The sequence below is a fragment of the Chelonus insularis genome, unplaced genomic scaffold (genome assembly GCF_013357705.1).
Source record: "Chelonus insularis isolate UGA/USDA-ARS -01 unplaced genomic scaffold, ASM1335770v1 contig_56_pilon, whole genome shotgun sequence".
Lineage (NCBI taxonomy): Eukaryota > Metazoa > Arthropoda > Insecta > Hymenoptera > Braconidae > Chelonus > Chelonus insularis.
The window spans coordinates 1,306,377-1,322,618 of record NW_023276648.1 but is presented as its reverse complement, the minus strand read 5'-3'; the positions used below and the strand labels follow the sequence as shown (position 1 = coordinate 1,322,618).

General features: G+C 32.2%; 1 protein-coding gene across 1 annotated transcript; it reads right to left on the bottom strand.

The window, feature by feature from the left end:
- Window positions 1-673: 673 nt before the first annotated feature.
- LOC118070365 (transmembrane protein 192) lies at window positions 674-2,266 on the bottom strand. The gene is made up of 3 exons (XM_035088919.1): window positions 1,891-2,266; window positions 1,428-1,824; window positions 674-952 (listed from the first exon to the last, which is right to left on the bottom strand). Exons 1-3 carry the CDS (start codon window positions 1,993-1,995, stop codon window positions 705-707), a joined length of 750 nt encoding a protein of 249 aa, XP_034944810.1. The 5' UTR covers window positions 1,996-2,266; the 3' UTR covers window positions 674-704.
- Between the last annotated feature and the right edge of the window lie 13,976 nt (window positions 2,267-16,242).

Genomic DNA, 16,242 nt, shown 5'->3' with positions numbered 1-16,242 from the left:
AGAGTACAGAAGCTTACATGTACAGTATCGCCGTCTGGCGGATGGGGTGGTAACCTTGCGGTTTGGGGTGATCCCCAAATGGAACATGGCATTGTGATTCTATTTACGTCTCTCTTCTCTGATATTACCTATTCCAAAACACGTATTTCTGCCATATTTTCATATGTGTAGTAGAGAATTGGAATAAAAAGCTTTGTTCCTCAGTGATAACTTCTACCTGGTGCTTTTATTTCAAATGTAAACGTATTTTTTTATAATAATAAACGTTCGAAAATTCTGTTTCTGTTTTATTGAAGTCCTTTATCCTAATCCTCTTCCAGAATGTTGGAACTAGCCTAATATGTGTTGAAAAATTAGCAAGTGGAGATACTTCTGATCAAAACTATATCCCAATTTTTATCTATTTTTCGGAATTTTAGAAAATACTAAAAAATGAAAAACAATCTTATCCGATTGAAAGTTAGGTATATCGATATTTGTATGGACCAATTTGTTAATATCCTATATTAATTCTTTGATAAATATTGATTGAGAACATCTGTTGCTAATGGTTAAACATGGTACTAATATTGTGTAACATTTGAGTACCAAAAAGAAATATGTATGTGTACATAAATAATTCAATTTTACTTTTATAAAAATAAATATAAAAAACTCTAAACACCTGATAATATCTATTATAAAGAAATAATTTTTATTCAAATTCACGTATCATTTAAACATCTTTGAGATGATGCAAGTAACATCATACGATGACTTAATTTTACATTATGATCTCGAAGATACCTTATTAAATCAGCTTGTTTCTCTAGTAATTCTAAAAAATTGGAGCCTTTTTCATGATATCCAACTTCAGCACTACTGGCATACGAATCATGGGCAAAATTTGCAAGCCATTCTTCTTTTATCACATCTGGCAATGGTCGCAGACGATTGAATTGGCGAACACGTTCTATATGTATAAAAAGAAATTTTTATTAAGAAATGTCACAAATGTTGAAAAATATTGTAATGAATATTATGAAAATGCATTTATCTTAACTTATATAATTCGATATAAGTTTAAAAGATAAATTTTTTGTTGGCTGGATAGCTGCGCGAAAAGCTTCCTTTTTATTCAAGCAAGTAGAATTGTTGTGTATCATTGTGACAAAGAGGATAAAAATTTTGAAAATATGTTCTTTTATAATAAATTGTATTCAATTTAATTACGATAAGTTCGAATTTTTTCACTCAACAGCAATACTTGAAATGTGAACGATTAGTTTTTATTTTTACTCAAACTATAGAAGAAAATTGATACAACAGGAATGTTTTATGTACTTATAAATATCCATGTTTTTTACATGATAATAAATAAATTAAAAGATTTAAGGCATGAAAATCATTTTCATAATATGTGCTGATGTCCAGTAAAAAATACTTACTTATGTAATTCAAATAAACAGGAATAATGATTACTAGTTCCAAAGTAGTGAGTAAAAGCATATAGTTGATTGGTGCAAACCATTTTGATGAACGACAATAATTCTCAAAATTAGATTTATGAGTATGATTCAAGATTGTGGCCAGTAAGAGATATGTCGTATTCCAAAGCGAAGAAATAAATAGTGGCGTTCTGATATGTTGATAAGTAGATTGATAAAAATCTAAGTATCCACATATGCGTAAGTTATGATGCTTCGATTTAATTATATGATCCACGATCATAATAACAAACCAATATCCACCGTGCAAATATAAAATAATGAAGTAGGATTCACACTTGTCATATTCTTTTGACCATAGAGAAACAAAAATAATTCCGACGATCTCAATAATAACCTGTAATATTCATGCTATTTTTTATTCCCTTCGATGAAATTGAACTTTCCTATAAATTCGACTCACCCCTATAACTAATGGTACCGATGCAATTATAACAGTGTCAAGCTTTTGAAAATGTTCAACTTCTCGGGAAATAAGCGTTGAGTGCAGACACTCATGATTTTCCATGTTATTGAAAATCTTTATAATAATGGAGATAAACGGTTAAATCAGCTTCTACTGTTACCTGTAAATATCTATTCCAAACAAACACAGACAAGAGATGAATATGAAAAATTCAAGCTTTTTCAATAATACTCATACAACTGTTCAATAATTTCCCGACAAAACAATCAATAAATAACAATAATCAGAATGAGAAGTGTTGTTAGGTTAACTTGAGCTGGTTATTTAGAGCGAGTTTCACAATAAGACCGTTCACACCATGGAGTCTAGCAAAAGGAGATACATAACTTTCACATATACCAGAAATCACCCGCGCGCTATCTTGTGTCAAAATTTGTATTATGTAATATATTAAGGCTGGGCTGAAGTCACGGAGGTGACTGATTCTCCCTATCTAAATACATTGGATCGTAGGTTTCTAATTTCTCCGAGAATTTAGGTTTTTACTTAAAAATTTTAGTCCTAAATTAACGCTTGTTTAATGATGCAGTGCGCTAGATAGCAATTTCGATTATCCAACTGATTTTTTTGATTACAAAATTAAAAAGAAAATTGAACGATGATGAATTAATTTGCCGCACTTCAATTCCAAGATGGCCGCTACAAGGTTATGGAGAGAAATCGTGAATTATTTATTTTCTATATATATGGTTGAACCAAGAAAAGAGGACTCTCGATTGGGTGTCTGATGTCACGTCCCCATAAGATTTTATCAGGAGGCGGGAGATTAGACACCAAATCAAGACTATTCTTTTCTTGGTTCGACTATATCTAATTTCAGCTCCTAAATGTTGTCTAGCGCACTTCTTGCTACATTTCTAAGCATAAAAAAAATTATTTAAGGTGATAAAATTGGATAATTACAAAGAAATTAGAAACCTACGATTTGGGATGATTATCATTAGAAATTAGTTCAAATAAGTCCAACTGATCGCAGAACCATGATCACAGTCAGAGAAAAGAAATAATATAGAAGAACCACCGCATGGGGATCTGTTGGACGAATTCTTGAGGATACATATGGCATTTTAGCATTAGTTGTGTATCCCCAGCCATATAACAGCAGGTAAAAATTACCGTCCAACAGCTCTCAGTGGGATGGTTCTTCTATATATTACCACTTTTCTCTATCACAGTGACCCCAGTCATCCATATTGAAAAAATGCTCAATCCGTATCCAGAACTGATGGTGCCCTACATTTTGGTGAGTAATTTGTGTACAGTACCGGACACAAATGCTGTTTAATTTTTTGAAGGTTGTATGTTGTGTACGGGTAATATATGTATGTCATGTAAACATAGTGTATCACTTCACAATGCCTTATACTTTGATGACTATTGCAGTTAGAATAAATAAAAATGATGATACTCATTTAACATTAATTAATATTATACCTGAAGATAACTTCAAATACATATATTCATCCATTATTATCATTTTTATTAGGTATAAATGTTAATAAGGAAGCTCATTTCCAAGTCGGCATATTCAAGCATGTAGTGTAAAAACAAATACACAATAAACTCAATATCGAGATTATGCTGGCCGGGTGCCATAGACCCTCCCGAATGCAATAAATGTCTACAGTCTAATTGTACACAAAAATAATATTCCCTAGTTCTCTGTCATTCAATACATTTCATTTTGCATCAATGTCAAAATTTACCCTGGTATATAATCATCAGTGCACTCTACATTCTGCTGTTGGTAAAAGAATTCTCTACATGATCAATCGATATTTCAACAAATATTAAGGCTGGGCTGAAGTCAGAAAGGCGACTGATTCCCCCTATCCAAATACATGGGATCGGGAAATTTCTAATTTCTTCGCCAATTTACAATTATTTCTATAAAATTAGGTACCAAATTACAGAGGAATTGATGCCGGACTGACGTAAACAACAATTTTTTGTATATAGTGAATATTTTTATTAAAAAAAAATTAGAAAGAATAATGAAAAAATTATGAATTGACTTGCCGCGCTTAAATTTCAAGATGGCGGCCACATCATTCAGATGAAAAATCACTAATTATTTCATTTTTATACGTTTTTCGCCCAAAATTCGTGTTTGCGTCAGTCCTTGCCACCTGTCTGAATGTTAAAAAAATCAATTCATAGTATAAAATTGAATAATTTAGAAATAATTAGAAATCTTGTATTCCAGATGATATTCTCCGGAAAATTAGTTTGAAAAAATTCTGATAGGTGACAGCATTATGCTCGCAGATGACCTCAGTCATCCATATTGAAAAAATGCTCAATCCGTATCCAGAACTGATGGTGCCCTGCATTTTGGCGAGTAAATTCTGTATGTGTGTGTACGGGTAATATATGTATGTGATGTAAACATAGTGTATCACTTTACAATGCCCTACACTTTGATGACTATTGCAGTTAGGATAAATAAAAATGATGATACTCATTTAACATTAATTAATATAATACCTGCAAATAACTTCAAATACATATACTCATCCATTATTATCATTTTTATTAGGTATAAATGTTAATAAGGAAGCTCAATTCCAAGTCGGCGTATCCAAGCATGTAGTATAAAAAAAAATATACATTAACTCAATACCGAGATTATGCTGGCCATGTGGTTAGGGCGTCAGAGTTCTATTTTGCCGGGCAGGGTTCGATCCCAGTCACAACCAATTTTTTTTTTCTACTTTATTCGTTAGATTAGCATGTAATTATAATATTGACATGCTATAATTAATCTTTTATAACAATTTGATTTTTTTTTCTCTTTATTCATTGAATTTATTGACGCTAAGTCGAAAAATATTTGAACAGAGCCATAAACTTTCTTTTTGTATAAATACATTGATAATAGCCTGTGTTTAACAACTTATACATCTTTACATGTATTAACAATGTTATGTTATTAACAAGTTAATCATATTATTATCAACATTGAAAAGTAGTTTAAACAATCCGTGGCGAGTTCCGGCACTTCGCTGGCAAGCTCTACTCCCACTCTCTATGCCCAAGCCTGCAGCTTATAATTTTTAAGCATATATAAATGTTATGTAATCATATAATAGCTCGGTTGTTAGCGCATCGGTGTTTCATTTTGATGGGCAGGGTTCGATTCCAGTCATGGTAAAGTTTTTTTTTTCTTTTTCATTTGTTAGATTTGCATGTAATTATAATATTAACATGCTAAAATGAATTCTTACCAACGATTTGATTTTTTTTTCTCAATTATTTATGTAATTTATCGACGCCCAGTCGGAAAACATGAACAGGGTTATAAACACTTTTCTTACTATAGCTATATGAACGTAGCTTTTTTTTAAGCAATTTAGAAATATTTAGAAGTAGTTGAAATAATCCACGGGGATATCCGGCACTTCGCCGGCAAAATCTATCCCTACCCTTCGTACTCAAGCCTGCATTATACAATTTAGAAACATAAACATAATGTCAGAGATGATGTGTTAGCTCTGTGAGTAGAACACCAAGCTTTCATTTTACCGATTAGGGTTCGATCCCACTTTTTTTTTTTCATTAAAATTTTATATAAATACAATAATTGGTTGTTTGTATAAGTTCAAAATCAATTCCTAGTGTCTTTTAAAGACAACATTTTCTAAAAAAGAGAATTCATAGTAACTCGTTCCTCACCCTCAGCTTATTTTCAGAAAAACAAGTTTTTTTTCGTAATTAATTGAAAGAATAATGTAATAAAATATATGAATTGATTTATAAGTATATAAAGTCACTTGAACAAGAAACAGAAAAAAAAATTGCCTATGACTGGGATCGAACCCTGCCCAGCAAAATAAAAGGTCGAGGTTCTAAACACTGAGCTATTATAATTCCAATTCCACAAACGATGCTTGAAAATTATAAGCTACAGGCTTGGGCACAGAAAGTGGGGGTCGAGCTTGCCGGCGAAGTATCGGAACTCGCCGCGGATTGTTTAAACAATTTTTTATTGTTAATAAGTTGTTAAAAAAGGCTATTATCAATGTATTTGTACAAAAAAAGGTTAATGGCCCTGTTCAAATATTTTCTCATTTGTCATTGATTAATTGAAAAAAAAATTTTACATAAAAATTGAAATTTAAAACTCATTTTTGGCATGATAAAATTGCAATTACATGCAATTTGAATAAAAAAAAAATTTTGCCGCAATTGGAATCGAACACCGTTCGGTAAAATAACTGGCGAACCTTCTGACTATAGAGCTAGCATATTTTCATTTGCTTTGTTTACGTTTAGATATCGTAAGCTTCAGGCTTAGTAACAGAGGGTGGGGAATGTGCTTGCTCGTCAACTGTTCGAACTCGCAGTCTTCTCTGAAAAATAAGACGGAGATAGATAGACATATTTTGTGCTCTGTCTTGCTCGGAACAGATTATTCTGAAATTTGTAAATTTCTTGGTACCCTAAGGCTCCCTTTTTGTAGTGCATCCCTGAAAATTATCATTTTTCGAACGATTTCTCTGTTACCTACTCAATTTCAATTGATATCAAGCTTCGGCTTTTCGCCGCACAACGTGAGGGCGTAAAGTCAACTCCGGGAAACTTTCTGACTTCAGCCCAGCCTTAAGCTCGATATCAATTGAAATTGAGTAGGTAACAGAGAAATCGTTCGAAAAATGATAATTTTCAGGGATGCACTACAAAAAGGGAGCCTTAGGGTACCAAGAAATTTACAAATTTCAGAATAATCTGTTCCGAGCAAGACAGAGCAGAGAATATATCTATCTATCTCCGTCTTATTTTTCAGAGAAGACTGCGAGTTCGAACAGTTGACGAGCAAGCACATCCCCCACCCTCTGTTACCAAGCCTGAAGCTTATGATATCTAAACGTAAACAAAGCAAATGAAAATATGTTGGCTCTGTAGTCAGAAGATTCGACATTTATTTTACCGAACGGTGTTCGATTCCAATTGCGGCAAAATTTTTTTTTATTCAAATTGCATGTAATTGCAATTTTGTCATGCCAAAAATGAGTTTTAAATTTCAATTTTTATGTAAAATTATTTTTCAATTAATCGTTGACAAATGAGAAAATATTTGAACAGAGCCATAAACTCTTTTTGTACAAATACATTGATAATAGCCTTTTTTAACAACTTATTAACAATAAAAAGTAGTTTAAACAATCCGTGGCGAGTTCCGGCACTTCGCTGGCAAGCTCTACTCCCACTCTCTATGCCCAAGCCTGCAGCTTATAATTTTTAAGCATATATGAACGTACTGAAACCATAACAGCTCAGTGGTTACAGCATCGGTCTTTTATTTTGCTGGGCAGGGTTCGATCCCAGTCATAGGCAATTGTTTTTTCTTTTTTTTGCTTAAGTGACTTTATATACTTATAAATTAATTCATATATTTGATTAAATTATTCTTCCAATTAATTACGGAGAACAACTTGTTTTTCTGAAAATAAGCTGAGGGTGAGGAACGAGTTACTATGAATTCTCTTTTTTCGAAAGTGTTGTCTTTAAAAGACAATAGGAATTGATTTTGAACTTATATAAACAACCAATTATTGTATTTATATAAAATTTTAATGAAAAAAAAAGGAAAAAAAAAAATTGGCTATGACTGGGATCGAACCCTAATCGGTAAAATGAAAGCTTGGTGTTCTACTCACAGAGCTAACACATCATCTCTGACATTATGTTTATGTTTCTAAATTGTATAATGCAGGCTTGAGTACGAAGGGTAGGGATAGATTTTGCCGGCGAAGTGCCGGAAATCCCCGTGGATTATTTCAACTACTTCTAAATATTTCTAAATTGCTTAAAAAAAACTACGTTCATATAGCTATAGTAAAAAAAGTGTTTATAATCCTGTTCATATGTTTTCCGACTCGGCGTCGATAAATTACATAAATAATTGAGAGAAAAAAAATCAAATCGTTGTAAACAATTACTTTTGGCATGTTAATATTATAATTACATGCAAATCTAACAAATAAAAGAGAAAAAAAAAACTTTATCATGACTGGAATCGAACCCTGCCTAGCAAAATAAAAGACCGATTTTTTTTTTTTTGTATAAATTCTCTTTATTAAAAATAATTCAACATGTTATATACATTTTTATATATAGCTCAGCTACATACAACAAAAGTACTTATGATAATTACAAAAATACATTGTAGCACCTACTCAGTCATAGAGCTTAATCTACTGTTTTCATACTGTTTAATTATCAAAACTTACTTAGAAAATATATATTATATACATATGTGGTGTCATAAATAAATAATTGATATGAGTGGTGTAGGAAAACAATTAAAAAAAACCTACTATTAAAAATTGAGTAGACTAACTAAAGTTAGTTTTAATCTTTTGCAAGATTGAATATTGACAACTTATGATACGGTAGCTTATGCTTGTACGTAAATGGTAAGTTATTACTTCTTATACTTGTAATGTTCTTAAGTAGCGGGTTACATGAAAGTTGATTGTCATAAAAGTTATCTGATAATTCAAAGATGTATTCATCAAAATATTCTATTTCTGCTTCTTCATGTAGATAATCAATTTTTGTAAACTTGTTCACTGATAGTATCATTCTTAGGCACTTGTTCTGCAAAACTTGAAAATGCCTCATGTGACTTTTAGCTAAACTACACCAGACTGGAGCAGCATATGTTATGATTGGTCTTATTAACATTTTATACATTAGTTTTTTGTTGTAAATTGAAAGTCGACTATTGTGAACCATTAACGGATAAAGTTTTTTGATCACTGCATATGCTTTTCTCGTGACTTGCTTGACGTGCATGTGGTATGTTAACTTAGAATCCAAGTGCACACCTAAGTACCTGACTGTTGTTGATGGAGTTACTGGATGCCTGTATACTTTTATAGGTTGAAAGATTGTCTTATTGCTAGCTTTCTTTGAAAAAACTATGACTTCTGTTTTTGCTTTGTTGACAGTTATTTTCCAATGTGTATAATATTTTTCCAGCATGTTTATATGTATTTGTAGCTGTTTCGCAGCAACTACTGCTGAGAAGGAGTGCGAGTAAATTGCTAGATCATCTGCAAATAATGCAGTATTCGTTTTACAGAACTTTGGAATATCATTGATAAAAATTATGAAGAGTTTAGGCCCAAGAACAGATCCTTGAGGGACTCCAGCTCTGACTTTACGTTTAGTAGATATGCTGTCTTCAACTGAAACTGTTAGATGTCTGTTTTGCAAATATGAGTGTATAAATTTGATTAATGTATCCGGGTATTTGTATTGTATTAACTTATATATGATGCCATCCATCCAAACTTTATCAAAGGCTTTTTCAATGTCAAGTAATGCCATAACGGTAGTCATACTTTTGTTGAAGCCAATGCTAATATCATTGACTATTCTAGTGACTTGTTGGACCGTGCTATGTTTATGCCTGAACCCAAACTGTTCATTAGCTATGATTTTTCCAGCGCTATCATGATCATCCAATCGCTTTAAAATGATTCTTTCTGTCAATTTACTGAGCGTACATAAGAGACTAATAGGTCTGTAGCTGCTAGGTTCATTTCCTTTTTTTCCTGGTTTAGGAATTGGCGTTATAACTCCAGTTTTCCAATGCGATGAAAAATGTGACAGTCTTAATGATGCATTGATGATGTACATTAGTTGAACTATGGCTTTCTTGGTTAGGTTTTTCAGGATTATGTTCTGTATTTTGTCGACTCCTGGTGCTTTACGTGCGGGTAATGTCTTGATGATATCTATAATTTCTTGTGGATGAGTGTAATAACTAGAGGCAATAGTGGTAGCGGGTGCTTTCATAAATACATTTACTGTTTCTATTACTTCTTTTTGTTGACTAGTATTATTAATTATATCAATGCTATGAACCTCTTCATATTGATCTGCTAACATATTAGCTTTACTTAGATGGGTAATTGCTTTAGTTCCATTTTTGCACAGTGTAGGGATTGGTTGATACTCAGACTTGAATATTTTAGTCATCTTCCACAAAGAGTTATCTTGAGGATTTAGTTTTTTCAACTGCTTTTCCCACCTTTGATTTCTATATCTTGCTATGTTCGCCCTGATGAGTCTGTTCATTTCATTGACTGCTATTTTTAGTTGTGGATTTTTACTTCTCTGCCAGCTCTTACGTAGTTTGTTTCTTTCTTTAATTAGATTAATAATACTAATTGGTAGCCTATCATTAGGTCCTGTAGTTTCTCTTATGGGAATCGTTTTTTGGATACAATACTGCAGTGTGCTCGTTAATTTTTGGATTTCTTTATCCACATCATCTGCAGTAGGGAGGTTAGTTGTGATTTTAATCTTAGCATTTAACAATCTACGAAATTCATCCCAGTCAGCTTCTTCATATATGTATTGCTGTTTTATTTTTTTGTCTTTATGTTGAGCACCCAGGCTAAATATGATTGGATTATGGTCAGAACTTAGTTCATGATGCACCACAGGATCTGAGATATTGCTCACATTCTTATTAACTACTAGGTCTATTGTTGATGGTGTTGTGTTGCTGGGAGGATAGTTTGTTGGTTCATCAGGATTATAGAACAGTTGTTGTTTTGTGAAAAATTAAGAAGAATATCTCCACTTTTGTTATTGCTATTACAATTCCAGGTTAAGTTCCTGGCATTTAGATCTCCCACTATTAATGTTTTATCACCAATACATATTAATTTCTCCAGATCTCGATTTTTAAGAACTATACATGGTCTTCTGTATGCTGCAATGAGAGTAATACCACTGAGGAGTTGAATTCCTACCGCTTCTAGATTTAAGTTATCATCTAATTGTACTTGGGTATGAGGTATGCTTTTTCTTATTAGTATGGCTACTCCTCCAGCAGCATTATCTCTTTCTTTTCTGTAACTAATAAAGTTTCTTATACGTAGTTTGTCCTTACTGGTATATTTAGTTTCATTTAATAACATAATATCAATAGATTGTCTATCCATGAATTCTATTAATTCTCCCATTCTGCTTCTTAACCCATTGGCGTTCCAGCTACATATTTTTACTCTCTCCATTATGGGCCTAATTGATTACTGAAGTCAACAAATACTTGAAATTGGTCCATTTTACTTGGACATTTTTGTAGGTTGCTTTTTAATTCTTTAACTAATTTAAGCATATTGCTAATATCACACAACTTGTTGATTTCATTAATTTCTTTAGATAATTCAGAAAATTCAGAAAATAGTGGGGGTTGACTATTAATGTTACTGTTACTAGCAGCGTTTATGACTGTAGTTTGTTTTAAATTCTCATTGGTATTTTGCAAAATTGTACTCATGCTTCTATGATTATGCCATATATTGCTAGTTTTACTTCTAAGGTTAGGAAAATGATTACTATCATTTATGTTGGGACTATTTTCTTTGGTTAATCTTGGCTTTATGGAACTGTTTTTGCTAGTGAGCATGATACATCTGTTTATATAGACTTTACAAATAGTTGCATTAGCTGGGTGATCACCACCACAATTAGCACACTTTGCAGGTACATCTTTTGGTTTCTTACATTCTTTGGTTAGGTGGTTTTCCGCACATTTAAGACATACAGGATTAGCATAACAATTGGCAGTGGCATGCCCCCAATCTTGACATCTATGACATTGGGTTATCCGCTTCTTGTTGATGTAGTTTTCCCAAGTAATGCTTGTGCTACCGAGATAGTTAACTTTCTGCTTGAGCTGCGTTAGCTGTGCTGTAGCGTCAAAAATGACCATATATAACGGCCTTAAGGTATTTTTCATAAGATTTATGGTGATTGCATTGAAACCCAGCTCCTGAAGTTCTTCTATCAATTGCTTTGGATCCATTTCGGCGTGAAGACCTCTAATTACAAATATGCGTCTTTTGTTATCATGCTCTGTGAATGTGTGGAATTGTACTTTGGTTTTTGCCCATGCTTCTTTAAGCGTATTGTAGTCTATTTTACTCGTTGTAAATACTTCTGTATATCCCTTATTATACTTAATATGAAATTTATTTTGTAATATACTTTTTATTTGCTTCAAAAAATCATAGTGTTTGCTGATTTCTCCATGTATAACTAATGGAGGAGGGTTTTTGACCTTTTTATTTACACTAGGCGGTTGGCTAGTATTGTTACTGTCATCTTTGTCTTCTATGTTTTCATCATCCATTTCTGGTTCTTGATCATCTGTTAATGCTTGATACTTATTTGCCGTAGGAATAGATACCATACTAACTCTTCTCGGTGTGATAATTCGAGGTTTTCTAATTTTACTTGTTTCCAAACCCTGATCAATCATTCTTCTCTTTTTTGTATTGACAACTATAAAGTCATTAAACGACATGCTAGACTGTGACGATCCTTGGTCACGAACATTGCTGTCGTTTTTTAGGTTAGTTTCTAAAATCATTGGAATATTGTTTTCTCCAGGAGGTATTTGATATTTATCAATACGGATATTATCCGTCATAATGCTTTGATAAGATTTTTCACTTTCTATGATTACTTCTCTGTATTCTTCTCTAATATCTCAATAAATTAATGCACGGTTGATCAAAGCAACAGTGTCGCCGCGAGAACTAGACGAGAACAAAAAAAAAAAAAGACCGATGCTGTAACCACTGAGCTGTTATGGTTTCAGTACGTTCATATATGCTTAAAAATTATAAGCTGCAGGCTTGGGCACAGAGAGTGGGGGTAGAACTTGCCGGGAAAGTGCCGAAACTCGCCACAGATTGTTTAAACTACTTTTTATTGTTAATAAGTTGTTAAAAAAGGCTATTATCAATGTATTTGTACAAAAAGAGTTTATGGCTCTGTTCAAATATTTTCTCATTTGTCAACGATTAATTGAAAAATAATTTTACATAAAAATTGAAATTTAAAACTCATTTTTGGCATGACAAAATTGCAATTACATGCAATTTGAATAAAAAAAAATTTTGCCGCAACTGGAATCGAACACCGTTCGGTAAAATAAATGTCGAATCTTCTGACTACAGAGCCAACATATTTTCATTTGCTTTGTTTACGTTTAGATATCATAAGCTTCAGGCTTGGTAACAGATAGTCCAGTCAGATTAGGGAAATGGAATAATTCTGACTTGCTGCGGCCGAAGTGATGATTTATAGATAACTAGATCGGAAATTTCGCGAGGAACACGATGGTGTCGGTCAAAAATGTTTGGCACGTATACGGGGGGAGTAAATCGCGAGAAACCGCCCCCCATCGCAAATTTCTCGATTTCTATGATAGATATGAGAAAATGTTTTAAATAAAAGTTGTTCAGAATTTAATTTTAATAAAAAAAGTACTGAACACTTTTTTTCATATCTATGATAGATAAACTTTGACTATTTTTATAAACAATGAATTATTTAAATCATTTCCATTTTGGTTCAAATGCACCGATCAGCCCGATTTTGGGCTCAAAATGTGCAGAATTAAAAATGGAACATTTCATATATGCAAAGTTTTTCATTATTTTGCACCTGTTAAAAGTTATACAGGTATAAATATTTGGGCCCCCGAGAGCACGTTTCCTCTTCTGCCGCCGTTAGGTGCGACAGAGACCAATACATATCTCTCTGCTTCACTTGCACTCACACAAAACTTCTGCGCACGCGCCGAGTATGGTAAAGCGTAAGTGCGAGTGAAATACTCACTCCAACCGTAAGTGTGACAAAGACACTATACGGTGAGTGAAGGGGGGATGTTTTGGGCACATGCTGGTTGCTTTAAAAATCTTTCCGAAATGTATTCGCGCGAGATTTTTTCTAAGTTCTACGCGCTTTAAATGTTAGGAAATTTTTTTAAATTTAAAAGATGACTTCCGGTCATAACGAACGTGCAAAAATTGGCATACATGTTCTCAGAGGTGTCAAGAATATGTATGCACGTTTTTGGATCTTATGAGGTAATGTGGGAGATATAAATTTTTTCTCTTCCCCATAATTATTTTTTTTGACAAAAAAAATCGGAAAAAAGTGCCCAAAAAAGTATAGCTAGATCGATAGGAAATTTAATTAAAACTAATGAGATCAAACTTAAAGTACTATAAAATATAAATCTCCAATTTTTTTACCTTAACATTTAATATTAATTAATATTTAACTTTGTATTTTTTTGGAAAAAAGGTTAAATTAAATATTCCATTTTATAATGATTTTTAGTTATATTTTAAATTATCAAATTTAACTCCAAACATAATATGAATCATATTTTTTTTTACTAATCAAATCTAATAAAAAATAAAATCGAAACTGAAATAAAAATTGCATTTTTTCAAATCAAACGAAGAATAAAATAAAAAATTAAACACAAAATTTTGCTTCATTCTTTCTGTCAAAATAAAAATTAAATTGAAATTTTACTTAAAATAGTAATAATGTTTTTTTATCATTAGCACATGGCCATCATTAAAAACGTAATTATCGTTTGTTTGAAAATTACATTCAACAAAAAAATGAATCTTTTAATCAAAATAATCAAATTGACTCGAAAGAATATTTTTAAAAAAAATAAAACTTCTCATTTATTGAAGCTCTGCCTCTTGAACAATTGTCCTACATGTAGGACATTGAAGTGGTTGCTCTTCTGCTTCTGAAATTGCTTCCATCATCTCATAACAATTAGTACATAAAAGTGCATGTTGACATGGACGAAATTTTAGGGCAATATTATTGCTCTCACACATCAAGCATTTATTTTCTCTTTCATTTATTACCTCATCTAAAACAGTTTATAATATAAATTAACATCGTCAGAAAATATGCGGGGAAAAAGAAGAAAGTCTGACCTAGAGATGGCCAAGAAATGAAGAAAAGTACAAAGATAATTAAAGAAGATTCAAAACTCCGAAAATCTGTAATTCCAGTAGATATAATAATTAAGTAAAATTTTGAGTCCGATTCAGCCCAAATTAGAATTTTAAGGAAACATATTTCTTACTATTATTATTTTGTCGTCGTGTCGGGACGTGATCCAACATTCCATCTTCGAAAATGCGATTTTTCGGCATGTATTCATATCTTGGCAGCGCTTCATCTGCAATAATTGTTATTGTTATTTTTGCTATTATTTTTATATTATAATGTTTATTATTATATTCTTTTTATCATTTACCATCTGCATGATTCACTAACTTTACCAGTATAAAATGGGGATCTGCTTCAATGTTGTTATACAGATAATTATCCACTAGACGAGCAACTATGTTAGCTGTGAATTTTAAAAATTCATGAAAATTAATTCTTTCATCATCGAAAAATCTCCACAATTCCCGTATTCTTGCTTTATTTATCGTTGATCTTATTCGTGCAGTTCTAGTTACTCTTTCACCTTGATTAATCCTTTGCAAATCAACATGTGATTTATTATACCATTTTAGTAAACTTTTTGTAAAATTCCAAATATTTCTTTGATGTTTCAACAAAGAAGTTATTTTTATCCAGTTGATGTAACAAATGTCCACGAGTGATTCCATATTATGAAATGAATAATTTTCTACTCCTACTCCATGAATCCAATTTTCAAAATAATATTTAATGAAGTTCTGAAAACCTCCATTAATAACTTCAAAGGGAATTGCATGATACAATTGTAAGAAGGCTTCAAAGATTTTATCTGCTGGTAACAACCTGATACAGATGAATTTTAACACTAATAACTTGAGCAATACATATCTCTCTGCTTCACTTGCACTCACACAAAACTTCTGCGCATGCGCCGAGTATGGTAAAGCGTAAGTGCGAGTAAAATACTCACTCCAACCGTAAGTGTGACAAAGACACTGTACAGTGAGGAAAGAGTGAATGTTTTGGGCACATGCTGGTTACTTTAAAAGTCTTTTCGAGCTCGAAATTTTTCAGCGCGAGATTTTTTCTAATTGTAAGTTCTACGCGCTTTAAATTTTAGAGAAAATTTGTCAATTTTAGGTTCGATAATCATATATATAGATCGATAGAGAATTGGATTTCCTATCGATCTAGCTATACTTTTTTGGGCACTTTTTCCGATTTTTTTTGCCAAAAAAAAAAATTATGGGGAAGAGAAAAAATTCTGAAGCTTTTGTCAATAGTGAAGCTTCAGTCGCGAATAACTTTTTATCTATCATAGATATGAAAAAAAATGTTCAGTACTTTTTTCATTAAAATTAAATTCTGAACAACTTTTATTTGAAACATTTTCTCATATCTATCATAGAAATCGAGAAATTCGCGAGGGGGGCGGTTTTTCGTGATTTACTCCCCCCCTATGCGTGCCAAACAATTTTAACCTACACCATCGTGTTCCTCGCA

What these genes read in the sequence shown, in the direction of transcription:
- LOC118070365 (XM_035088919.1), bottom strand. Translation starts at nt 1,995, where the DNA reads ATGGAAAATCATGAGTGTCTGCACTCAACGCTTATTTCCCGAGAAGTT. An exon ending in CGGTACCATTAGTTATAGGG is followed by an intron (nt 1,825 to 1,890) that starts GTGAGTCGAATT and finishes TGAATATTACAG; the next exon opens with GTTATTATTGAGATCGTCGG. An exon ending in TGTTTATTTGAATTACATAA is followed by an intron (nt 953 to 1,427) that starts GTAAGTATTTTT and finishes TTATACATATAG; the next exon opens with AACGTGTTCGCCAATTCAAT.